The 26,832-nt window shown below is 48.2% G+C and overlaps 1 protein-coding gene across 18 annotated transcripts in view; it reads left to right on the top strand.

Moving 5' to 3' along the window:
* TACC2 (transforming acidic coiled-coil containing protein 2) overlaps positions 1 to 26,832 on the top strand; it is a 203,112-nt gene that overhangs the window by 12,605 nt on the left and 163,675 nt on the right. For 14 of the 18 annotated variants that reach the window (XM_066355392.1, XM_066355390.1, XM_066355385.1 and 11 more), the window contains exons 2-4: positions 4,984 to 5,068; positions 12,004 to 12,063; positions 24,021 to 24,133. In XM_066355392.1, coding sequence (XP_066211489.1) covers positions 5,036 to 5,068; positions 12,004 to 12,063; positions 24,021 to 24,133 — 206 coding nt within the window. In that variant the 5' untranslated portion in view covers positions 4,984 to 5,035. Of the gene's footprint in view, positions 1 to 2,300; positions 2,376 to 4,983; positions 5,069 to 12,003; positions 12,064 to 24,020; positions 24,134 to 26,832 lie in introns of those variants that run through there. The other 4 variants (XM_066355377.1, XM_066355382.1, XM_066355383.1 and 1 more) reach the window with 4 other exon arrangements.

Below are 26,832 nucleotides of genomic sequence, written 5' to 3'. Positions count from 1 at the left end.
GCTTTCACCATATTTGCCCACTTGCTACAGACTCGCCTCAGACCACACTGCGTTTCATTCCCAGTCTGCTCATTCAAGATATTTTGCTTAAAAAGATTCTCTCCTCTAGAAAAGTTCTCCTGTGATTTGAGGAGGCGGGAAGCAAATGTTCTTGTTTCCCACACCTCTGATCCTTAATTGTACAGAAACCTACTGATAACAAATGAAAAGGAACACGTTTCAAATGTTGTGTTTTTTTTTACCAACTAGTGGAATTCTTTTTTTCAAATATCTTCTGTGTGTGTGAAAATGATACCCTTATTAAAATTGAGATGAAATTCACATAACATAAACTATTTGACTTTATTTTTATTTCTTCTTACAATTTTTAATTAAATTTATTGGGGTGACATTGGTTAATAAAATTATATAGATTTCAGGTGTAGAATTCTATAACACACCATCTGTATATTGTATTGTGTGTTCGCCACCCTAAGTCAAGTCTCCTTCCATCACCCTTTATCCCCCTGTACCCTCCTCTCCCCCCACCCCCTTTCCCTCTGGTGATCCCCATACTGTTGTCTGTGTCTAGGAATTTTTCTCTTTCCTTAATCCCTTCACCTTGTACACTCAGCCCCCCAGCCCCCCTCCCCTCTGACAGCTGTCAGGCTGTTCTCTGTATCGATGAGTCTGTTTCTATTTTGTTTGTTAGTTTATTTTGTTTGTTAATGAGATCATATGGTACTCGTTTTCTCTCACTGGCTTATTTCACTTAGCATAATACTCTCCAGGTCCATCCATGCTGTTGCAAAAGGGGAGCAGTACAGTGGCATTTAAAAAATTCACAATGGTGTGCAGCCACCACCTCTATCTCGTTCCAAACCATTTCATCGTGCCAAAATAAAAGCCCAAGCCCGTTAAGACGTTACTCCCCATTTCCCCAGCCCTTGGCAACCACCAACCTGGCTTCTGTCTCTCTGCATTTGCCTGTTCTGGACATTTCATATCAATGAAATCACATGGTATATGACTTTCTATGTGTGGTCTTCTTCACTTAGCACAATATTCTAGAAGTTCTCTGGAGTTGCAGCCTGTGTCAGAGCTTCATTCTTTTTGAGGGCTGAGTAATATTCCATTGCACGGTTGGACCACAGTTTGCTTCCCCACTCCTCTGTTGAAGCGTACACGCTTCTGCTCTGTTTGACCTACAAGTGGGGCACCAAGCTCCTCCTCCCCACCCAGCTTCCCTTTCCAGGAGCTCCTGACCCTGCTCTGAGCTTGGTCTCTGGAAAGCCTTTGATGAAATGCCGATTGACTTCCCTAGAAGGAGCCTCCCTGTGGCAGGGTGAGGGGCTTCTGCAGAAGTTTTCATTTGCATGGAAGGCTCTGCCACTATGAACACAGAACGGGCCGCGTTCACGCAGGAGGGTGGCTGATTGGTGATAGCTGGGGGGATCCTGGAATCCTGGGAGGCGGGAGGGAGGCGGCTGGGCAAAAGAGTCTGGGGCCTGGCCTGTGGTGGCGCAGTGGATGGAACGTTTGACCTGGAACACGGAGGTCGCCGGTTCAAAATCCTGCACTTGTCTGGTCTAAGGCACATATGGGAGTTGAGGCTTCCTGCTCCTCCCCCCCACCTTTCTCTCTCTCTCTCATGCTCTCCTCTCTAAAATGAATTTTTTAAAAAAGGGTCTTTGGATGGCTGCCCTTGTCCCACCCAAGGGCCCCAGGGCCTCCTCTAGCCTGCGTGGGCAGGTCTGACTAGCAGCGATCTGGGCAAGCCTGCTGCTTTTATGAGTTCACTTGTTGAAACTCAAGCCACGCCCCGATAGGTACATTCTGCACACCCCACACCATAAACAGGTGCCAGACTGCTGACGTCATCCTATTTCCACAAGTTTTCTTTGTCTTTCCACATTATTTATGGTGAATTTTCCCAGGTGCCAACACAAGCCCTTGGGGCATTTTACTTCTTTCTAGAAAGAAAGGTTTGTCCCCTGCTCTCCTGCGCCATACTCCCCGTGCAGGACACAAAGTCCTGATCCCAGAGGCGCGGTGGTCCCCCCAGGACCAGCTTCAGGCTGGGTAACCTTTTCTGGAAGGAGCCCCGCCTGCCCGTGCAGGAACAGAGAAATCCCTGTGTGAAGGGCCCGGACGCAGTGGCCCGGGAGATGCTGCTGGCACATTTGTGTAATCACAGTGGCCCTGCATGGCCGGCCGCTGCCCAGGTATGAAGCGCAGCTGGTCGGTGTCGGTATGAGGGTGGGGGCGGGCTGTCTGCCCAGCTGCCTGAGGTGAGTCAGCGCCTCGGCTTCAACCTCACTCGCTTCTGAATGCAGGAAGAGAAAGTCCCATTGCAGAAAAGCAGGCTTTCCACAGTCTCGGACTTTCCCCCAAATGTGAGTAGCTGGCAGGGCTGTTCTCTGCTGTCTGGCAGCTGAGGGGTGGCAGTTCTGGAGGTCCCAAGGGACAGTTTCAGACACAGCTGGGCTCTCCTTTTGCAGTTCTGAAATTTACATGAAGCAGACATATTGTTGCCATTTTCTTTAGTTTATTGACTCATCTACTTATTATTATTATTTTTGAGTGGGGAGGGGAGTGGGGAGAGAGAGAGAGAGAGAGAGAGAGAGAGAGAGAGAGACACTATAGGGGAGAGAGATGAGAAGCAACAACTTGTAGATGCAGCACCCTCATTACTCACTGATTACCCCCTACATGTGGCTCTACCCTGGGGCTCCAGCCAAGCCACTGATCCCCGCTCCAGCCAGCGACCTTGGGCTTTAAGCCAGCAACCTTTGGGCTCAAGCCAGCGACCATGGGGTCATGGCGATGATCCCACACTCAAGCTTGCTACCTTGGGGTTTTGAACCTGAGACCTCAGCGTCCCAGGTCAATGCTCTCTTCACTGCACCACCACTGGTCAGGCTGACTAGTGACCTCATTTTATAAAGGTAGTTTGGATGTTTTGATTTTCAATAAAATTATTGAATTTATTTTGGTGAAAGTGTTTCAAAATCAATATTGCATTGAAGTGTGCATGTGGTTGAAGCTGGTTGGTGCTAGGAAGTCGCTATAATTGAGATGGGAGTAATGATTGTAGCACAACGTTGTTTTCTGATGGAGCATCATTTTCCAAATGAACATAAAGAATAAACTGAAGAGGCCTGACCAGGCAGTGGTGCAGTGGATGGAGCATCAGACTGGGATGCGGAGGGCCCAGGTTTGACACCCCCGAGGTTGCCAGCTTGAGTGCAGGCTCATCTGGTTTGAGCAAAGCTCACCAGCTTGGACCCAAGGTCGCTGGCTTGAGCAAGGGGTCACTCGGTCTGCTGTAGCCCCCTGATCAAGGCACATATGAGAAAGTAATCAATGAACAACTAAGGTGTTGCAACAAAACACTGATGATGATGCTTCTCATCTCTCTCCGTTCCTGTCTGCTGTCCTTATCTATCTCTCTCTCTCTCTCTCTGTAAAAAATAAATAAATAAATAAAATAAACTGAAGTGATCAATTTTAAGTAAATGAATATTTTTACATTCTGTAGGTGAGCATATGATTTTTGAGAGTCCATCTTATAAACAGAAAATGGCCAGAAAGGGTTAAGGAATTGTGCCCTTTTGATTAAAGGGTCAGGAGTGGGAGAACTGATCACTACAGTGAGGTCACTCACAATTTTCTCAGTTTGGGGCATTTTAATTGGGTCTGCTCAAATACTTACATTTTCTTTTCCAGTGACTGTTCAGTAGGTATAGCACATGATAGCTGCTCAATCAATGTTCAACAGATAAGCAAATCAGTGTACAAATTTTATTTTAAGTAAGTCAATCACTGAACTCTTCTGAGGAAATACTATGACGACAGTGTATTGCTGAGGAAGAAATAGGAACTAGAAAGAAGGAGATTGATTTGGGGTGGTGAACACACGACACAGTGTGCAGATGATGTGTTGTGGAACCGTGCCCCTGAACCCTGTATAATTGTGTTAATCGGTGTCACCTCAGTAAATTTAATAAAAAGGAAAGAAGTAGAAGGAAGGAGACTGAGTTATATTTCAGCGTTGGCCTTCCCAAAACTGGGCCTAGGACCAGCCCCTGGCCTTCTCCAGCCGGCTTCCCCCTGGATTACACCGCTGATCTCTAGGCCCCAAGCGTCGATGGATTTTGAAGTTTTCTGTACCTTAGTTTCTCCTAGAACACGGGAAGGTCTGCTTCTGTTGTGAGGTCTCATGGAAGTCAGCCGGGTCATGTTCTCACTTCTGAGCTGTGTAGGAAGCGCCCTCATGATGGTGATGACTAAAAAACAATGTCACCAAGTGAGCCCGATGAGATGACTAGTGGTCCCCGCAGCACGCCCTTTTGCAGGACAACTCCTTCCTCGTCTGTCCCCAACGACCCATTTCCCCTCAGCAAAGAAGCCTTTCTGTCTTCATACAAGTATGTGCAAAAGTGAAACCAATTTGATGAAACAAGTGTTTAGAGTAAAAAATATAAAAACCAGATGTTGTTGAAGAGAAGTGGGTTTCACGCCTTCTAAGGTTGGACACCGAGCTCCGCTGTCCCCAATGGTGGGAAGGCAGCCACGCTCTGCATTTCTGAACTGCACACAAGGAGAAGCAGAGAGCATTCCGACAGTGGCATGCCTCAAGCTCCCTTTGACATGGGGGCCCCTCTGTCACCCCGTGTGTGTGTGTGTGTGTGTGTGTGTGTGTATGTATGTATGTATATGTGTGCATTGGAGTTAACTCAGAGACGCGGCAACAAACTCGTTTTTCAGAAGTGTCTGCCAACCCTGGGGTGAGGAATCAAAACATCAGCCCGTATTGGGCAAGAAGTCTGGGTGGCATGTAGCAAAAGAAAACTCTTCAAAAGCAATTTTCCATGATGCGACTGCAGAGATAAACACTTCCCATCCTCTGGCTTTTGAGTTTGGGGAGACACGCAGACCAAAAAAGCCTCAGATCTTTTTCAGTTTTACTGATGTGAATATCTTTTTTTTTCCCTTCCCCAGTCACCTCTGATAAAATCCCCAGGGACGCTGGGCAGGGGCGCCGTGAGTCGCCATGGGTAACGAGAACAGTGCGCTGGATAACCAGGTGGGTATCGCGGAGCTGCTCCCTTCACCCACGCGCGGCACTCTCTACTGACCTCCCCTTGGCTTTTCTTTCCAGCATCTTCTCTCTGCCCAGGAAGGGGCAAGCTGAGACTGTGTCTAGATACATGTGGACACGTATGGGTCCGTGTAAGCATTCTCCATTTCATTTTCAGAATGCCCGTTTTAAGGCTAGCCCTCATTTTATAAGCCATCAATACTAATTTTTCTTTGTATTCTGTGCTTCTAAAATTGTTAGAATGAGAGTCCGGCGTATTTTTCCTGGGTGGTGCCCCACGTGCCACCTCCCAACAACTTACATGGGTGTGGCAGAGGAAGGTAAAATAAAACCTTTTGCACGCTCCTCCCCCAAATCACATTCTGACCCTTAAAAAGCGCTTTTAAAATCTATCAATGTTGAGCAGATTAAATGTGAACTGTTGTTTCCAGGTCAGGTAAGACTTTTCCAATTGAGCAATGGACCCCAATTGCTTAATTATGCATATGGCTGGGATATTAAAATATATTCAGATTTTTTATAGCTACCCATTTTAAGTTGGAAAATTTTCATTCAATGCCCTGGTGAACAAAATCAAGGAGACACTTTCTCATTTAACTCACGCATGGTGGAAATTTTGGAATAATGGTATTGAGTTCTTTGAATAAGAAAATTGGACTTCAGCCAGCGTAATTCAGTTTGTTTCCCTCTGCCTTTGTCTTCCATATGATCTTTTCTTAGAGCAGGAAAACAAGAGTCATTAAAAGAAAAGGGGCAAGCTCCATGCTTTAGGCAGGCAAGATGCAGTAATTGTGTTAATGATTGGGTGTGAGACAATAGGGAGAGGTAGAGACTGTGGCAAACAAAAGAGGTTTCTATCCTATTGTCTAAAAGAGACAGCCATCATCCACTCCAGCTCGTGTATGCCACATGGGAATGTTAGCCCACTATTACAAAACCTTCCCAGTTCTTCAAGGGGAGTCAGAAACCTATACTTTTTTCTATGAAATATTTAAGATTTTATTATTAAACCTTTTATAAATTGCTTCTCAGACTTTTGGCTAAGATCAAGTGTATAATTAAAAAAATTTTTTTTTTAATTCAGTGAGAGGAGGGGAGACAGAGAGACAGATTCCTGCATGCACCCCTTCTGGGATCCACCCAGCAAGCCAACTAGGGGGCGATGCTCTGCCCATCTGGGGTGGTGCTCTGTTGCTAAGCAACAAAGCTATTCTTAGCACCTGAGGAGGAGACTATGGAGCCATCTTCAGTGCCTGGGGCCAACTTGCTCTAATTGAGCCATGGCTGCAGGGGGGAGGGAGAGAGAAGGGAGAGGGGGAGGGGTGGAGAAGCAGATGGGCACTTCTCCTGTGTGCCCTGGGTGGGAAGCGAACCCAGAACTTTCACATGCTGGGCTGATGCTCTACCACTGAGCCAACCAGGCAGGGCTAACCTTTTTATTTTGAGATGATAGTAGATGTACCTGCTATTATGAGAAATAATACAGAGAAATCTTATGTACCCTTTACCTACTCCCCTCCCCCCCCTTTACCCAGTAACATCTTACAAAACTACAGCATCACAACCTGGATATTGACATTGATAAAGTCAAGATACACAACAGTTCCATCAGCAGAAGGGCTCTTCTTATCGCCCTTAGAGCCACACCTCCCTCCCTCTTCTCCCTCATTCCTAACCCCTGGCAGCTTCTAATTTGTTCCTATCTCTACAACTTTAATATTCTGAGAATGTTGTGTAGATGGACAGAATCACATGGTGCATGACCTTTGGGAATTGGCTGTTCTCACTCAGTATGATTTCCTTGAATTCATCCAGGTTGTTGCTTGTGTCAGTAGTCCGTTCCCTCTTACGGCTGCGTCGTGTTCATGGCATAGAGATGCAGCGGTTTGGCGAAGCATTCACCAGAGAACATCTGGGCTGTTTCCAGTTTGGGGCTATTACAAATAAAGCTGTAACGAACATTTGTATACAGGGTTTGTGTGTGTGTGTGTGTGTGTGTGTGTGTGTGTGAACATATGTTTTCATTTCTCTGAGATAAACCCCCAAGAGTACAATTGCTGGGTCATATGGTAGTTGCATGTTTAGTTTTATAAGGAACTACCAAACTGTGTTTCTGGGATCACAGTACCGTTTTGCATTCCCACCAGCAGTGTATGAGGGACCCAGTCTCTCTGCCATCACTTTCTGCTGTCACTCTTTCATAGTGCCACTCTGGTATGTGTGCTGTGGTAGCTCATTGTGTGTGGTTTTGATTTGCATTTCCCTGCTAAGTGATGATGTTGAACATCTTTAACGAGCTTATTGCCATCTGTATATTCTCTTTGGTGAAATATCTGTTCATGCTTTTGCCCATATTCTAGCTGCTTTTTTTTTAACTGTTGAATTTTTTTTTTTTTCAGAGTCAGAGAGAGGGATAGATAGGGACAGACAGACAGGAATAGAGAGAGATGAGAAGCATCAATCATCAGTTTTTCGTTGTGGCACTTTAGTTGTTCATTGATTGCTTTCTCATATGTGCCTTGACCGTGGGCCTTCAGCAGACCGAGTAACCCCTTGCTCAAGCTAGCGAGCTTGGGTCCAAGCTGGTGAGCTTTGCTCAAACCAGATGAGCCAGCGCTCAAGCTGGCAACCTTGGGGTCTCGAACCTTGGGGTCTCGAACCTGGGTCCTCTGCATCCCAGTCCAATGCTCTATCCACTGCGCCACTGCCTGGTCAGGCTTTAACTGTTGAATTTGGACAGTTCTTTGTTTAGGCTGGGTACTAATCCTTACTCAGGATTAGTTCATCCTGTTCACATGGTCTATCCACTGAACAAAGGTTTTGATGAGATTCAGTTTATTGTCGTTTTATGGATGGTGCTTTCGGTTTCAAACCTGAGAATCCTTTGGCTAGCTCTACATCCTGAAAACTGTATCATGTTTTTTTTTCTACAAATGTTCTAGTTTTACATTTTATATTTAAATCCGCGATCCACTTTGAGCGAATTTCTTGTGTAAGGTGTGAGATTTAGGCTGCGGTTCCTCTCTTGTGTCTCTGTTTTGTCTTGTCTCTGAATGTCCATCTCTCAAGTACCAGGTGTTGAAAGTACTCTCCTTTCTCTGTTGAGCAGCTTTTGCACCTTCATCAGAAAATCACTTGGTTATATTTGTGTGGGTCTGTTTCCGGGTTCTCTTAGATTTCATTGATCTATGTGTCTATCCATCTGCTGAAGCCGTGCAGTCTGATGACTGCTGCTATATAGGAAGTCTTGAAATCAAGTAAGAGTGATCCCTTCCACTATATTATTTTCCAAAATTGCTTTAGCTATTCTAGGACTGATGGCTGTCCATACCGATTTTAGGATAAGGCTGTTTATGTCTACAGAATTCTTTGCTGGGGTCTTGATAAGAATGATATTAAACTTATAGATCAATTTGGGGAGAATTGACATCTTTACTGTGACTGTGTTCAGTTTTCTAGTCCATAAACATGTAGTGTCTCTCTCCATTTATTTAGGTCTTCTTTGACTTATGTCATCATTGCTTCATAATTTTCAGCACACAGATTCCGCATATGTTTTAAGTTTCTGCCTAAATGTTTTATTTTGTCTTCAGTGATTATAAATGGCGTTTCATTTTTAATGTCGGATTCCCCATCTTCATTGTTGATTTTTGTATGTTGATCTTATATACTGTGACTTTGCTAAACTCACTTACTAGTACTAAAAAGCTTTTTTCTCTTTAATAGATTCCTTGGGATTTTCTATGTAGACAATTATGGTATTTGCAAATAGGGAGAGTCTTATTTCTTCTTTTTAATTCTGAATTAATGCCTTTAGTTTCTCTTTCTTGTCTAATTACAGTGACAAGGAATTCTAAAACTATGCTGAGAATAGTTAGAGTGGATATCCTTAAAAGAAAGTTCCAGGCCCTGGCCGGTTGGCTCAGTGGTAGAGCGTCAGCCTGGCGTGCAGAAGTCCCGGGTTCGATTCCCGGCCAGGGCACACAGGAGAAGCACCCATCTGCTTCTCCACCCCTCCCCCTCTCCTTCCTCTCTGTCTCTCTCTTCCCCTCCTGCAGCGAGGCTCCATTGGAGCAAGGATGGCCCAGGTGCTGGGGATGGCTCCTTGGCCTCTGCCCCAGGCGCTGGAGTGGCTCTGGTCGCAACAGAGGACGCCCCGGAGGGGCAGAGCATCGCCCCCTGGTGGGCAGAGCGTCGCCCCCTGGTGGGCATGCTGGGTGGATCCCGGTCAGGTGCATGCGGGAGTCTGTCTGACTGTCTCTCCCCGTTTCCAGCTTCAGAAAAATACAAAAAAAAAAAAAAAAAAAAAAAAAGAAAAAAAGTTCCACTTTGTATTTTAGAGTGGAGAAGGGCATAGCTATGGGTTGGACGTCTTCTGTGTGCAGACACAATACAGGGCACTGGACTTACATTCTGGCCTTTAGTCCTGCTCGTTCACGAACCAACCAGCTGCTGAATGTTCTCACTGCAAAGGACAGCGACTGCAGCAAAGAATTACCCACCCAGAATGCCCCAGGCGCTGAGGCTAAGGAGCCCAAGAGTAGAGGAATGTTTGTCTTCCCTGCCATGGAGAACTCCTAGGGGCAGTGGCTGCACTTCTCTAACCTAAGATGAGTTTCTGTCTGAATACAAAGTTTTAAGTAACTTACGTGCTTCTCTCCATTATCTTGACTAAACCACTCTGGCCAGAATTGAAGGCTGGCCTATTCAGGGTAGACTCAGAGGAATGGAATTGCTGCGTCAAACGGAGGTCAGTATGTCTTGCTCTCTCTCTCTATCTCTATTTCTGCATCTGCATCTCTATCTACATCTGCAGCCAAAATGCTTTTCAGAAAGGTCATGTCATGGATGCTTCCCTCATCAGGGTACGAGGGCCATCTCACTACGTCCTTGTGAAGAATGAACATTTTAGTCTTTGCTGATTAGAAAAGTGCTGGGAGGTCGAAGAACTCTCCCCCGACTCTGCCTATCCCCCCAGCCCCTGCTCCCACCCCTCGCCTCCCTCCTTTTTCTCGGCCCTCCTGGAGCAGAGATGTTTTCCTGGTGCTCCAGGTTTTCACATCACCAACCTCCGTCAGACACAAGCGGGTGGTCCTTCGGGTCCCAGGATCAGAGCAAGTGCTTTATTCACTTTTATCCCACAAGTGAATAAAGCACTGGTGCGTTTGGCTGAGGACTCAGGGTTCCCCCGTGGGCCTAGGGCTCCACTGCCTCCTGGATGTCTCTGTCTGGATGACCCATGGTTACCCTGTGTTCCTCAAGATTGAATGCAGCTTCCCTCCCTGACCCTCTCCTCCCATGTCCCCCTCCTCTTGGGTACCATGATCCACCCTACCACCCAAGATGGAAGTCTGAGAGTCACCTCTGACTCCACCCACCCACTCCTATTCTCTACATTAAATAAATCACCCTATGATTTAGTAATTAATAAAGTAATTAATGGCCTCGCCATTTAGTCTTCTGAATTTCTGTGTAATTAGAGTTTTGTGTTTTTCTCTTAATTGGGAGAGAAATAAGCCCATCTCCAAAGACCACAAGCAGAGAAGGCTCATTTGACTTCTAGACTTGAGACATCCACAGAGGGGGTCCAACCTGCAATCGTGGCTAACTCGAGACATTCAAAAGATGATCCTAGAGATCTTGCCCTCACTGATGCCTTAGAGCTCAGGGGGCATCCTGACCGCCCCCCCCCCAGCAGTGCCTTAGAGCTCAGGGGGCACCCTCACTGCCCCCCAGCAGTGCCTTAGAGCTCAGGGGGCACCCTCACTGCCCCCCAGCAGTGCCTTAGAGCTCAGGGGGCACCCTCACCGCCCCCCAGCAGTGCCTTAGAGCTCAGGGGGCGCCCTCACTGCCCCCCAGCAGTGCCTTAGAGCTCAGGGGGCACCCTCACCGCCCCCCAGCAGTGCCTTAGAGCTCAGGGGGCGCCCTCACTGCCCCCAGCAGTGCCTTAGAGCTCAGGGGGCACCCTCACCACCCCCCAGCAGTGCCTTAGAGCTCAGGGGGCACCCTCACCACCCCCCAGCAGTGCCTTAGAGCTCAGGGGGCGCCCTCACCACCCCCCAGCAGTGCCTTAGAGCTCAGGGGGCACCCTCACCACCCCCCAGCAGTGCCTTAGAGCTCAGGGGGCACCCTCACTGCCCCCAGCAGTGCCTTAGAGCTCGGGGGCACCCTCACTGCCCCCAGCAGTGCCTTAGAGCTCAGGGGGCACCCTCAGCCCTGCCAGCAGCTCCAGGTTCCCACGCTTCCTCCAGCTGACAGCCCAGCCTCCTGACCAGCCCCTACGAGGGGTCTGACTGGCTGGGTTGTCATGTGTCTCCTCTGGGACCAGTCACTGTGCCCCGGAATCTGGGTCGCGGAGTGAGCCAGGCTGAGTCTGTACCCACCCCTGCCAGGGAAAGGCGGGCCCAGGTTGATGACTACCCATCCATATTGCTTGAAACACGTTCTCAAAAGACAAAAATATCATATACATTCGTTCGGTGGTTGTTCTCTAGCAGTTTTTCTCCCCTCCGTCCCCACTGACACAGCGCTAGCCCCTCACGCCTGGATCGTTGCCAGCTCTCCAATCTAGTTCTCCGCCTCTACACCCCCTGTCCCGTTCCGTCCATGCCTACAGTGACCTCTTGGAAGGGACGATGACTTCCGAAGGAACCTTCTGTTCCTGGACTCAGGACCAGGCACTGGGCAACGGACGAGGGACAGGCCTGCCCAATCCTGGCCCTGTCCTTCTTCGTACCCCCTCTGGCTACAGGTTCCTCCCCTTCTGGGGTCTCAGGTCCCCGGTAACGTGGGCAGGGTGGGAGCTCACCGAGCAGGTTGGGCCTGGAAACGGGAACAGAAAATGCCAAGACCGTCGCTCTGGTCCTGTGGGGATATCGTTTCCTGTGCCAGTCCTAACCGTGAGACCCCTTTACTTTCAGCAACAGGACCTCGGCTCACACAACGTCGTCCTGTGGCCTCCGAACCCTGCACCTCCGCAGGTACCGCCGGGGAAGTGTGCTCTGCATGGTGCACTCTGCTTAATGTGCTTGCTGCTCCCTCCCTGACACCTAGGGGGCGCTGTTCCATCTTCTCCTCTGCTCATTGCCTCCTCCGAGCCTCGTTAAATCAGCTATAAAACACAATTGAATCTGCCATACTGGTTTAGGTTTTCACAAATAATATTTTGGTGTGCCTACCTAAGATCCGGCTCAGTCGCTTTGTTGTGACATGATGAACAAGTCTTCTGTTCTCAACATAACGCAGTAACTAACCCGTCCAAACGCTTCTGGTAGAATTTCCTTTGTCCTGGAGTGAGGCTGTGGAGGGGGTGGTGGCCCCAGCTGGGCCAGTGGGCAAACTGATGTGTCCTAAAAGCGACTGAGTTCCCGGCCCTGGCCAGTTGGCTCAGTGGTAGAGCATCGGCCTGGTGTGCAGGAGTCCCGGATTCGATTCCTGGCCAGGGCACACAGGAGAAGCGCCCATCTGCTTCTCCACCCCTCCCCCTCTCCTTCCTCTCTGTCTCTCTCTTCCCCTCCGTAGCCAAAGCTCCATTGGAGCAAAGTTGGCCCGGGCGCTGAGGATGGCTCTGTGGCCTCTGCCTGAGGTGCTAGAATGGCTCTGGTTGCAACAGAGCGATGCCCCAGATGGGCAGAGCATCGCCCCCTGGTGGGCATGCCAGGTGGATCCCGGTCGGGCGCATGCGGGACTCTGTCTGACTGCCTCCCCATTTCTAACTTTAGAAAGAAAAAAAAAAGACTGAGTTCCCGGTCAGTCGGCAGGGTCATTATGCATGCAGCTGGCCAATTCCCACGGTTGAGCTCTGCCCCAGGTATTTGCTGTCCACTGGGGTGGGGTGGGACAACCTAGTAGCTCTGCATCCACTTCGTGGTAGAGAGGATGTCGAGGTTGGGGTGCACTGATGGGTGAGGACCCCTGTCCTGAAATCCCATCACACCCAAAAGGGCAGAGCGTTAGTCACCCAGGGGACATGTTCCCCACTTTAGAAAAGATCTACTTCATCTCCCGGGGGTGGTGCCAGGCAGGTCTGCCTGGTGCTCTTGTGTCTCTGCATGTCCCACCAAGTAGACATGCTGCAGGCTGCAAGATGACCATTTGTGTAGAGCCCGGGGCGCCCATTTTTATGTGTGATTTCATCCAATTCTTGTCATACTCCCGGGAGGTGGGCAGGCCCAGGCTCGTCACTCTTTGTTTTCTGGACAAGACACAGGCTGGGCAGGCTAATCACCCATGTCACTGGGGTGAGCAGAGAGGTGAGCAGGAGGACCCTGGCCTCCAGAGGGTCTCCGAAATGTCCGGGCCAGTGGTTTTGTCTAGCTGGGGACTTCCCACAGCTCTCTGCAGCAGATGCCAAGTTCTCGGGCACAAACTTGCATGTCCTGGGCTGGATGCAGTTTTGTATTACCTCTGTGAACAGTTACGGAGCCCTGGGTGGGTGGCAGGCGCTGGTTTCGGTGCTGTGGACCCAGAGTGGAACCAAACCAACTAGGTCCCTGTCTGGTGAAACTTACATCCAGTGGGGAGTCAGAAAGCAAGCAAGTGACCCGACACACTACAAATAAATAAAACTGCAGTGAAGGCTTGTCGTTTACCAGGCACTGTTCTAGCCTGTGAGATACAGCAGTGAAGAATTGAGCAGTAATCTGAGCCCGCCTGCAGCTTCCTGCCCTTGGGGGGAAACAAGACAGTGAGTTAGCAGGCAAATAAACGCAGGATGACATTTCCAACGGTAACTGGGGACTGTTTTCTCTTTTACTGTAATAACGTGACCATAATGTAAAATTTACTTATCCTAACCATTGTGAAGGGTACAATGCCCTTAAGCACGTTCACATTATTGTACAACCATCATCACCATCATCTTCAGAACTGTTCTCAACATCCCTAACTGAAACCCAGTACCCATTAAACATGAACTCCCCATTCTCTGTTCTTCCCAGCCTCTGGCAACCACTGCTCTACTTTCTGACTCTATGGATTTGATGACTGTAGGTTCCTCATAGAAGTGGAAGCATGCAGTGTTGGCCCTTTTGTGTCTGGCTTATTTCACTTAGCTTAACGGCCTCAAGGTTCATCCATGGTGCAGCAGGTATCAGATTCTTTCCCTCCTTAAGGCTGAATAATGTTTCATTGTATATTCCACATGTCATTTACTTATTCGTTGATGGTCACTTGGATTGCCTCCACCTTTTAGATACTGTAAAGAATGAGGCGGTGACATGGGTGTGCCAATATCTGTTTGAGTCCCTGGTTTCCATTCTTTTGGCTATATCTCTAGAATTGGAATTGTGGATTGTATGTTAATTCTGTGTTTAATATTTTTATAAATTGCCAGACCATTTTCCACAGGACTGCACCGTTTTACATTCCCAGCAGCAGTGCACAGGGGTCTAATTTCTCCACGTCTTTACCAACTCCTGTTAGTGGTGTTACTTCTTTATGTAACAGCCCTCCTGATGGATGTGAAGCGTTATCTCATTGTGGGTTTTGTGAAGTTTTTTGTATTTTTTTTTCTGAAATTAGAAGCAGAGAGGCGGTCAGACAGACTCCCGCATGAGTCCGACCAGGATCCACCCGGCATGCCCACCAGGGGGCGATGCTCTGCCCATCTGGGGTGTTGATCTGTTGTGGACAGAGCCATTCTAGCGCCTTAGGCAGAGGCCACAGAGCCATCCCCAGCGCCCGGGCCAACTTGGCTCCAATGGAGCCTTGGCTGCGGGAGGGGAAGAGAAAGACAGAGAGGAAGGAGAGGGGGAGGGGTGGAGAAGCAGATGGGTGCTTCTCCTGTGTGCTCTGGCCAGGAATCAAACCCGGGGCTTCCACACTCCGGGCCAACACTCTACTGCTGAGCCAACCGGCCAGGGCCATCATTGTGGTTTTGATTTTTGCATTTCCCTAATGATTAGTGACGTTGAGCATCTTTTCATGTGCTTCTTGGCCATGTATATAGCTTTGAAGAAATGTTTATTCAAGCCCTTTGCCCATTTTTAAATGGAGTGGTTTGTTTTTTGTTGTGGTTGAGTTGCGGAAGTTTTTTATATATTCTGGATATCAACCCCTTATCGGATATTTGATTTGCAAATATTTTTCTCTCATTTCATGGGTTGCCTTTTCTTTCATTGGATAGTGTCCTTTGGATGCACAACATTTTGAATTTTGATGAAATCCAACTTACCTGTGTTTTTTCCTTTGTTGCTTGTGCTTTTGGTGTTATAGCTAAGAAATAATTCTAAGTCCAACATCATGAAACTTTTCTATCAGGCACTATTTTTATTGAGATGAAAGGCACATAAGATAATCCTAATCATTTTAAAGTATATAGTTTAGTGGCATTTAGTACATTTACAACATTGTGCAACCACTAGCTCTGTCTAGTTCTGAAATATTTTCATCCCCCTAAAGGAAACCTCCTACCCACCAGGCAGACACTCTCCATTGCCCTCGAGCCCCAGGCTCTGGAAACCACTAACCAGCTTTTCATCTCTATGGATTTACTGATTCCAAGGATTTCACAGAAATCAAATTATGCGATATGGGACCTTTTGTGTCTGTCTTCCTTCATGTAACACAATGTTGTAGCGTGTATACTTACTTCCTTTTTATGGCTGAATAGTATTTCATGTATAGACACATCACAGTTTGTTTATCCATCCATCTGCTAATGGGCTTTTGGGTTGCCTCCACATTTCACGTATTGTGAAAAACGTTGCTGTCTACATTGGTGTATAAGTGTCTGTTTACATCTCTACTTTTAATTCTTTGGGGCATATACCTAGAAGTAGAATTGCTGGATCATATGGTAATTCTTTTTTTTTTTTTCTTTTTTTTTTTTTACACAGAGACAGAGTCAGAGAGAGGGATAGACAGACAGGAACAGAGAGAGAGATGAGAAGCATCAATCATCAGTTTTTTGTTGCGACACCTTAGTTGTTCACTGATTGCTTTCTCATATGTGCCTTGACCGTGGGCCTTCAGCAGACCGAGTAACCCCTTGCTCAAGCTAGCGAGTTTGGGTCCAAGCTGGTGAGCTTTGCTCAAACCAGCTGAACCCATGCTCAAGCTGGCGACCTCAGGGTCTCGAACCTGGGTCCTCTGCATCCCAGTCCAACACTCTATCCACTGTGCCACTGCCTGGTCAGGCTCATATGGTAATTCTATGTTTAAGTTATATATATCTATGATCATTAAAAAAACTGTTTAAAAGCAATTCCATTGTCCTTGTCTGACCTGTGGTGGCACAGTGGATAAAGCATTGACTTGGAACATTGAGGTTGCTGGTTCGAAACCCTGGGCTTGCCTGATTAAGGCACATATGAGAGTTGTTGCTTTCTGCTCCTCTCCCCCTTCTTTCTCTCTCTCCTTCTCTTTCTCTATCTCTCTCTGTCTCTCTATCTCCTCTCTCTAAAATGAATAAATAAAATCTAAAAAACAAAAAAGGCAGTTTTATTGTCCGGATATTTCTGTATTTAGAGTCCAGGTAAAAAACCAAAGTTTTCAACTAAAGAAAACTGAGGTCAATGCTATAAAGCAAGAAGACAGGTGCAAAGACACCTAGCGCGGCCCTGGGTGTCAGGGAAGGGCCTCCCAGGGAGCTGCTATTTGAGCTCAGAGCCGAAGGATGAGAGAAAAGGGGGATCAGGAGGATGGTGAGCAAGTCACTGCACACGCCCCTCACCTCCCCCCACCCCAGGCCTCCTGGGGCAGGTGTTCTTGAGCCTGGAGGCAGCCTGGGCCTGGGGTGCATTTCTGAAGGCGACCTCAGCGCAGTGGCCTTGGGTTGTGGAATTCACTGAAACCTAGGGCGGAGAGAGCCAGGGAGGCAGGAGAACTGGTGCTGCGTGGGCCATCCCGAGGATCTAGGTCACCCAGCAGCGAGACCGAGCCCGTTTCTGCAGGCTGTGACTAGCCGTGGCTTGGCACCGTGTGATCGTTATTTCTCTGGATAGGTAAACAGCCCGTACGTATGCGCATGTGTTGTAGAAATGCTTGAGGCCCCAGGTTTAACTTGGGGGCAGTGTGCCTAGTTTTTGAGGAACCCAAGGAACCCAACTTTATGACGGCCTAAGACTAAGCACTGCAAACCCAGCGTCTTCTAATGTTGTCCTGGTGGCAGGCAGGTGGGCATTTGGGGCGATTTCATTGCATTTAATGAGAATGAAATCGAGGGAAGAGACAATGAAACAGGACAAACTCAATGTTTGCAACAGTGGAGAGCTCCTTTATTGCGAAGTCTGAGTGCCCGGCCCAGGGCGTTGGTGCTCATTTCCACTGGCACGAGTATGAAAGCTGTGGACAGCATGGCTCCGGTTTCGGCCAGACACACCTTCTGAAGAATCTGATGAACTGCTTTGGCTCTAAGCTGAGACAGCCATTGGGGGCTCTCAGTGAGTTTTGAATCAGTTTCTTCTTTGGAGGAGTAATTACTAGCATATGGGAATGTCCGCTCTGGTCTAGCTTCTGATGTATTATTTTATATATTTAACCTTGAAAGCATCCCTGTAGCGATGGCCCTCATTTTCCAGAGGTGGTGCTGGAGGCAAAGGCTATACGCTAAATCAGTGGCAGAGCTCAGCTTTCACCCCACACACGGCTTCCTGCACCCGAATTCTTGAATCCAGCCTCGTGATGTTCTAGAATGAAGATGAGTGGATGTAGGACTAGTAGGACTAGAGGGCAAAAAAAAAAAAAGTAAGGTTTATGTCTGCATTGCAAGTATAATTGAGTGGAAATCACAGGACATTCTAGGCCAACCCCTACTCTTTGAATGAAGAGACCTTCTTCTCTACAGAATTTGCAGTTTTTACCTCATTGACTCCGTGTCCCTGTCACCCACTGAGGCGGGCAGGCTGGGACTGTGGTCCTCATTAGATGGAGAAACAGCCTCCAGGAGGTGAAGTGTTTGGCTTTTCTGAACTGGCTCAGTTCTATTATTTTTCTCCATCATTTTTTTTTTTTATATACAGAGACAGAGAGAGAGTCAGAGAGAGGGATAGACAGGGGCAGACAGACAGGAACAGAGAGATGAGAAGCATCAATCATTAGTTTTTCGTTGCAACACCTTAGTTGTTCATTGAATGCTTTCTCATACGTGCCTTGACCGTGGGCCTTCAGCAGACCGAGTAACCCCTTGCTCGAGCCAGTGACCTTGGGTCCAAGCTGGTGAGTTTTTGCTCAAACCAGATGAGCCCGCACTCAAGCTAGCGACCTCGGGGTCTCGAACCTGGGTCCTCCACATCCCAGTCCGACGCTCTATCCACTGAGCCACCGCCTGGTCAGGCATTTTTTTCCCTCCATCTTTTAAGGGGGCGGTGGGGACCCAACCCCCAGCTCTCTCTCTCTGACTCCAAAGCTTGTTCATTTTTCTACCCTATCACGTCAGAAAACATTCCCTTTGGGGAAGCCTAAAATTCCACCCTTGGGGCCTCCTCCTTCCTGGCCCCACCGAGCACCTGCCAGGGGACCCTTGAGGCCGGGGTGTCCTCGGCTGCCCCCGGGGGTGAGCTGCTCAAATCCTTCACTTTCACCGTGGCAGGTAAGAGATGTTTGGGACAACCTTGCCGAAAGCTGGGCGCCCGCACCGAGCCTGGGTGCCTCCTCCATATTTGGTGGCCTGGCAGTTGCTCCTGAAACCCGATTCCTAATGCCACAGGGCTGACCTTCGGTCCACTTCCCAGAATCCACCTGCAGTCCTGAGAAAGCCATTCGGGAGTGGGCGAGTTGGCGAGACGCTCTGGTCGTGATCTCACCATGTTAACGGAGGCTCTTGGTTGGCACGACCAGTGAGCCGGGGCTAGAGGCCTGGCATGTACTTAAGAGGTAAGGTCAGGGAATTTTTAAAAAAGATGCTGAAACACTTCAGCTCTCAGGGAAGTTGTATTTTTCGGGCCGAAAATTGCTGTGATGGTTGAAGGATGGCTTTAAAATAGACGCGGGGCTCAGAGTGTCCCAGAGCCAAAGGAAGGCCGTTTGTTTATCTCTAGCAATGGCAGCAAAGGGAAGATTTGAAGAAGCGACTTGACAAGTCAGCTCGTCAGGTAGGGTTGTTGCCAAGTCTTTTCCCAGCCTGCTATTTGGGAGTGTGAGGGGAAACTTGAGAAATGCTCTTTTGCAGCGATGCGTGTTGACACAACAGACCCCCGGGATCCTCTTAGCAACGGGGCTTAGTACTGTTGCTAGGATGGGGAAACAGGGTTGGGGGGGCCGCAAAGACACTAGGGAGTGTGGCCGGAGCCAGGGCCCCGAGGGCTGAGGGTGCTCCTCCCGACCTGCAGAAGGGGCTACCCGATGAAAGGGGAGTCATCTATTTATCCTACATTCGACAAATATTTATGAAGCGCCTCTCTGTGCCAGGTGCTATTCTGGGCATGGACTCTCGGCTCCTGCACCACGTTATTCATAAACGTCCCGTTGTTTTAGTTACTTGGAGCGTGGCAGGAAGATGGCAGGGACCACAGGCAGTTATTTCCACTGTCCGGTGAGGCGGCATAAGGTAACGGTCACGAGACACAGGCTCCAGACCCAAACCGTCCAGGTCCAAGTTCTGGCTTCGGCCACTTCCAAGCTGTGTGACCTTGGGCAAGCGGCTTAAACTCCCTGTGCTAAGTGACCTTGTCTGTGAAAGAGGTTTGTTGTAAGGATTGAATGCATTTCAACATAGAAAGCACAGAAGAGTACTTGGCTCAAAGACATTGTTTATAGTCCTAAGTTAGCTATTACTGTTACAGCAGAGAAAGTGCTGTGTAAGTGTTGGGTGTTATTATTATTGCGGAAAGAGCACTGGACTTCAAGTCGGAAGAACTAGCCAAGCCACTTCACCCTCTGTTTCTCATCTGGAAAATGGAAAACATTATTTGACCGCCTGTTAACTTGCAGTGACTTTGTGCTGACCTTTGAAAAGTGCTATCTATATGGCATTCCTATGAACAATATGATGGCTTTCCGTGAACTCATCCAGCTGTGTTTGTGTTGGAGGGGGCTGGTATTCCCGAAGATTAGTTTTCTATTAGGCGGAGGGGCGGGGCTGAAAGGAGCGAAAGGGAGACAGGACTCCCCTTTTTTCTTTCCCAAAGACGAATCTGAGCCCGCGTCACCTTGCCTTTGACTGAGGAGGTTTGGCATGTGGTTCCTTGTCCCTTCTTTATTCAGAGCAAAGATCTGTCTCCTATTCCATCTGTTGTATGCATCCGTCTGGGCTGTCAGATGTGTCAATGTCTTTTCAGAATTACTTTAAAGGGAGTTTGATCATGGAATGAAGGGCAGGAGATTTTTCTGTGAAATTATATGCAGAATGATTCACTGCAGATAACGTGGTGGTGATGGAAAGGGAAGCCTGCCTGCAGAACGTTAGGGGTGAGGCCTGCCTGACAGTCAGGCAAGGAGGAACTGGATTACGATTTTTGTTTTTTTCTTTTCTCTTCTTTCTTTCTTTCTTTCTTTCTTTTTTTTTTAGAGAGAGAGAGACAGGAAGGGAGAGAGAAGGAGGGGAGAAAGATGAAAAACATCAACTCATAGTTGCTTCATTTTACTTGTTCATTGATTGCTTCTTATACATGCCTTGACTGGGGGGCTCAAGCCGAGCCAGTGACCCCTTGCTTAAGCCAGTGACATTGGGCTCAAGCCAGCAACCTTGGCTTCAAGTTAGCGACCTTTGGGCTCAAGCTACAGACCTTTGGGCTCAAGCCAGGGACCTTGGGATGATGTCAATGGTCCCACATTCAAGCCAGCAACCCAGCGCTCAAGCTAGCAAGTCCTTGCTGAGGCCAACAATATCTCACTCAAGTCAGCGGCCTCAGCGGCCCAGTTGATGCTCTATCTATTGTACCACCACCAGTCAGGCTGGGTTACGACTTTAAAAATTCATGACCCTGCCTGACCTGTGGTGGCGCAGTGGATAAAGCGTCAACCTGGAATGCTGAGGTCGCCGGTTCAAAACCCTGAGCCTGCCTGGTCAAGGCACATATGGGAGTTGATGCTTCCTGCTCCTCCCCCCTTTCTCTCTCTCTCTCTCTCTTCTAAAATGAATAAATAAAAATTTAAAAAAAAATTCATGACCCTGACATGAAAATGTCATTCACTTTGTACTGTGATTCTTTTTTTTTAAAAGATTTTATTTATCCATTTTTATTGGAGAGAGAAAAAAAGAAAGAGAGAGAGAAAAGAGATAGAAAGAATGGGGGAGGAGCAGGAAGCATCAACTCCCATATGTGCCTTGACCAGGCAAGCCCAGGGTTTTGAACTGGTAACCTCAGCATTTCAGGTCGACACTTTATCCACTGCGCCACCACAGGTCAGGCCTTGTACTGTGATTCTTGAGTTATTATAGTGAACATGTTAAATCATGCATCTAAAGGAGTAATATTTTATAAAGAACCTTCAGCAAAAGAGTTAAGAACACTTTAGAGTTTAAATTTATGGTGATTTTAAGTTTGTGCCATCTTGATAATGTTCCCCAGGGATAATTGTCATCCTGGTTCTCAGATCAGGAGACTGAGGCCCCAAGGACATGGAGGCACTGTCATTGCAGGTAGGTCTGCAGTCCTTAGGTGAGGAATCAGTCCCAGCATCTCTGCCTCCTTTCACACCTTCCCACTGAAGGGATAGAACAGAGATGCCTTTTCCTGGCTCTGGAGTCAGAGAGAAATGGGTCCATCCCAACTCCACTGCTATGTGATCTTGGCCAAATACTCAACCTCTCAAAGTCTCAGCTCTGAACAGGGACACAAATAACATCTTCCTCATAGGATTGTTGTGAAGACACAATGACACAGGTAATGGAGAGTTACTGGCACAGTGCCTGGCACTTAGTAAGTGATCAGTAAACAGAAGCTATTATTATTGTTCTGTCATTGTTACCCCCCCCCCCCCAATTTGGTTCTAGCAAAAGTGAATGGAGATTATCTAATTGTAGTGTCATGTTAGCACTGGAATGTATGGACCCCGGGAGTTGTAGCATCGTGTAATTTTACCTTGGGGCACAACTGAGTGAGTGTAAGCAGCCAACCATTCAGAGAAATGTACCAGATGGGGATACATCTCATTTGGGCTTTTCTCTACCTGCTGGCTCTGCTCTCTTTTCCTGCAACGGCTCAAAACAGGCCGTCAGTAACTCTGCATTTGTATTCTACACAAGCCACCACCCGATTCTCCACCCTCTTGTTCCTAGGGAGTTCTGGAGGACCTGGCTTGACCCGAGTCTTATGCACACCTGATGGGCAAGGGTGTAGGGTCTCTTAATTGGCATTTCCATGAGAACCTCAGGAACAGAGGGTATGGGTGAAAGAATTCTGTAGAATAGGTAGATCCAGTCCCCCTAAAGGGGTGTGTGTTGTTTTGGGGAGTGGGAATTCAGGGGCCAGTGCCGCCATCAAGGAGGACAAGATAAAAGATGACCACTGCGCCTGACCAGGTGGTGGCGTAGTGGATAGAGCATCAGACTGGGATGCAGAGGGCCCAGGTTTGAGACCCCAAGGTCACCAGCTTGAGTGTGGGCTCATCTGTTTTGAGCAAAGCTCACCACCTTGAGCCCAAGGTCGCTGGCTCGAGCAAGGGGTCGCTCGGTCTGCTGTAGCCCCCCCCCCCAGCCAAGGCACATTGAGAAAGTAATCAATGAACAACTAAGGTGTCGCAAGGAAGAATCGTTGCTTCTCATCCCTTTCCCTTCCTGCTACCTGTCTGTCTCTGTCCCTCTCTCTGACTCTCTCTGTCTCTGCCACACACACACACACACACACACACAAAGATGACCACTGCTTGGGGTTCATAAAGGCCCTTTCCTCATTTCTGATTTTTTCAATCATGCTTAAATGAGCATCATTTAAATTCAGTTTTTTAAACATCTCATCTCTCTCTGTGCTATGATTTGAAGTTTGGACTGTTATTTGTGGGGGTTTTTTGTTTGTTTGTTTTGTTTTGTTTTGTTTTGCATTTCTGTGAAGCTAGAAACGGGGAGAGACAGTCAGACAGACTCCCGCATGCTCCGGACCGGGATCCACCCGGCACGCCCACCAGAGGGCGACGCTCTGCCCACCAGGGGGCAATGCTCTGCCCCTCTGGGGCGTCGCTCTCTCGTGACCAGAGCCACTCTAGCGCCTGGGGCAGAGGTCAAGTAGCCATCCCCAGCGCCCAGGCCATTTTGCTCCAATGGAGCCTCGGCTGCGGGAGGGGAAGAGAGAGACAGAGAGGAAGGAGAGGGGGAGGGGTGGAGAAGCAGATGGGCGCTTCTCCTGTGTGCCCTGGCCGGGAATCGAACCCAGGACTTCTGCACGCCAGGCCGACGCTCTACCACTGAGCCAACCGGCCAGGGCCTGTGCTTTGTATTTTTTGCATCTTGGTTTTAAAACTCAACTGAACAGCAGGCAAGCTTGTTGCAGGAGTTTAAAAAAAAAAGCTCCCCAAATCTCAGAATAGTAAAAACATCAAATGGGTGGTCATACGTTTCCAAGGGCCCCTAATTGGCTTTTAAAGGGCCCATTTGGCTTTTAAAAAGGTTTCCAGCTGAATCCTGGTGTGCAAAACCGTGGCTAGGGTGGGAGGGGGGAGAAAATGTGCTTTCATCTAGGCAGTGAAGCGAACAAATTGGTACTTTAAGATCTTAGATTTAATATCCCCCCTTTCTCCAGGGAGCAGAGGGCCCCCCAAAGTGTAGAAGGTGTCCCCAGTCTTGGTTTCTTACTAACCCAGTCATCCTACTCACCTGGACTCACTTGTGTAAGTGTGTTTCTTCTCCAGCAGACGAGAGCAGGGGTCACGCTCGCTCTGCTCACCATCCGCCCTCTAAGAGTAGCGCCGTGCCGGCCTGTGGTAGGTGCTCAGTGGATGATAAGGCCAGCGAACCACCCGGCCCTTGAATGTCGCGGTCAGAGGCCCAGTGGTAAATGTTTTTGTGTTTTCAGAGATTCCTGTTTGATTTCCTTTCCCGCTTCTCTTTCTTCTCTCTCAGAAGACTTCATCAGCTCAGAGTCCAGGATCCCTGCAGCCAGCCGGGAACAGTCAGAATATAAAAAGGAAGGCGGAGGAGAAGCCCGGGAACACTGACTGCGGAGACCAGCCCAGGTAGGAGCCCGGTTCCGAGGGCAGACGCAGCCCACGGCCTGGCCCGCTCACTGCCTGCCCAGCGTTTGCTTTGAAAAATGTACCCTAAAACCCATGCACATACCTCAGTGGTTCATAGACCTTCCGGTGATAGCCTAGTCCTGCCTGATTGGAAAATTAATGTTTTTCGGCCCAAAGATGAAATTAGTAATTATAGGCTTCCATTCCAGCAACAATCCGGGTTGCTTTATGTTCATTGTCAGAACTTAAAATAAAACAGATGAAGGCTACCAAGGAACGTATGTAGGGATATCTAATCTGTGGCTAAGTTCGGGTCCGTTATGGGGGAGAAGAAGTTTTCCTCTACCCTTGTTAGTTCTTCTGGCTGGTCTAATAATTAAATCAATATGAGACAGATTAACTAGAGAACATAACCAAGTTTAATTTCACACATACATATAAGAGCCCCACAAACATGAGGGGTTCAAAGGCAGTCAGGGAAAATGAGGTACGAATGGCACCCTAAGATAAGGAGCAAGGGAAGAGCCCCGGGGCCCCAGAGGGGAGGAAGGTCATTTGCGGGATGATAAAAAAGAGCAGATGTTCAGTAATTATATATTGACCCTGCCGTGTAGATAGGGCATACAAAGTTATCTCTGGTAATAACTCTTATTATGGGCAAAGCCCTTAATTTAAATTCTTCCCGGTTGTTCAGCAGGGTGAGGGGGTCAGAAGTTTCTCTTGAGCCCACCGGGTCTCGACTGCCTTTATCTCAAAGTAATCTTCATGCCAACGTGGCTCATCCTGGGGAGACCAGTTCTGAGCCCTTTCACTGTGGGCACCAGAGGGTGAGACACACTCAGAACGATTACTAAAGTGTCCTCAGTCCTGGGGAGGCTGGGAGGCTGAATTCCAGAAATCAACCCAGCTGCACTGTCGCAGTGCATTGTGGCCAGTGCAGGTGTGGCCCACTGCTCAGGGGCTCCTCCTTGGCCCACAGTCAGGTCCTGGTTTCCCTGCCGTGGCTATTGGGAAGAAGTCCAATAAATCCCTCGTGCTGTGTGCAGCACCCACAGTTTTGGGAGGTCTTCACAGCAGAAGGCCAGCAAACAGAAACCTTCAGACCCCAGAAAGGACACGAGCCAAGGACACTAGAGGCAATGAATGATTGCCAGTGGGTTGAGTGCATGATCTGATTAGGAAACCTCTCCTGAACTATGGAAGCCCAGCTTCAAGGACACTATAATTACTGGTCTTAAAGGAATGAATAAATAGGAGCTCCAAGGAACAAAAATGCAAAATTGAATGCCAGGCCTTCTCTCCCCCTCGTATAGATACCAAACAGGGAAACTTGGGTCGTGAATGCATTGCAATAGCTTTGAACCTTAAAGAGTTTAAGCACCAATTGTTTCTTTGGCTTTAAACTGTGGACGATCATGGGTAGTGAATGAGAGTGACCCCTGGTGGCAGGAATTTTTGCAGAGGAGGAACCTTGAACCTCTTGGCATGAACAGTGGTTTTCTTTAGGGCAGAATTACAGAATACGCCTTGGACAGCGCCTTTGATCTCTGTTCCACTTTCACAGACCTTTTATCAGGGTAACCAGACAAAGGTTTTAATATTTGGTTCTAAGGAGGCCAGATAACTGGTCTGAATCGACTCGAGGGTGATCATGAAACGAATGGATAAATTCGTCTTTTCTGGAATTCTGCACAAGGGAAGTCACTGCTGGCCATCTTGGTGAGGCTGGGAAATTATCTGGGCCTATGTCACAGCTGGACTGAAAAGCCTAACAGCAGCTCAGAGGTCTTTTGTTTCTTGTTCCTCAGCTTTAGTCAATTACCATTTTTCTCCTTGAAGAGGAAGTGACCCTCGTTGGCATGAAAACTGAGCGTAAAAGAGGTGCCTTCTGAGAGCAAGCCCAGAGAAGCAACTTCCTGTTTGCAATTAAAAACAATTCCCTTGCATAAATGTAAGATGTCTATTGTGCAGGGCCCTGGGCTCACTAACTCAGAAACAATCAAGAGGTGGCCGTGCAGGGTTCTGAGTTTTGGAGGGAGTCAGGACGTGGACAGGAGGAGAGGATGTGTACGGCCCTGGGCACTGGTTCACCAGGCGTACCCTCTGGTGTCCGCAATGATGATCAGCATAACTTTTAACGTTCATTTTGCAGACGAGCATCGGATATTGTGCCAGATGCTCTGTTCGGGCAAAATAAAAACCTTTTCATTGACTGAATTCGTTTCTGATTCAGAATCCCTACTCAGTCAGGCTGGTGGGAATGCCCACGTTAGCTATCCTTGTGACCCGCCTCTACCGACCTGGTGTATGGAGGCCCTCACCGTCTCCTCCTCACCCCGTTACCACGGAGATGCCCACTGCTCCCGGCTGCACTGTCCCTCGGGCCCTGTGACTGTGCTGCTTGATGCCATATTGTGCATGTGGGACCCTTTGGTGAGGCTGGGAGCCCCATGGTCATTCCCTTAGGCCAGGGGTAGTCAACCTTTTTATACCTACCGCCCACTTTTGTATCTCTGTTAGTAGTAAAATTTTCTAAACCGCCCACCGGTTCCACAGTAATGGTGATTTATAAAGTAGGGAAGTCACTTTACTTTATAAAATTTATAAAGCAGAGTTACAGCAAGTTAAAGCATATAATAATAATTACTTACCAAGTACTTTAGGTCGGATTTGCACTAAGTTTGGCAGAATAAATCTTT

Source organism: Saccopteryx leptura, chromosome 13 (assembly GCF_036850995.1).
Source record: "Saccopteryx leptura isolate mSacLep1 chromosome 13, mSacLep1_pri_phased_curated, whole genome shotgun sequence".
NCBI classification, from domain to species: Eukaryota; Metazoa; Chordata; class Mammalia; order Chiroptera; family Emballonuridae; genus Saccopteryx; species Saccopteryx leptura.
This window is presented reverse-complemented; position numbering and strand designations above follow the sequence as displayed.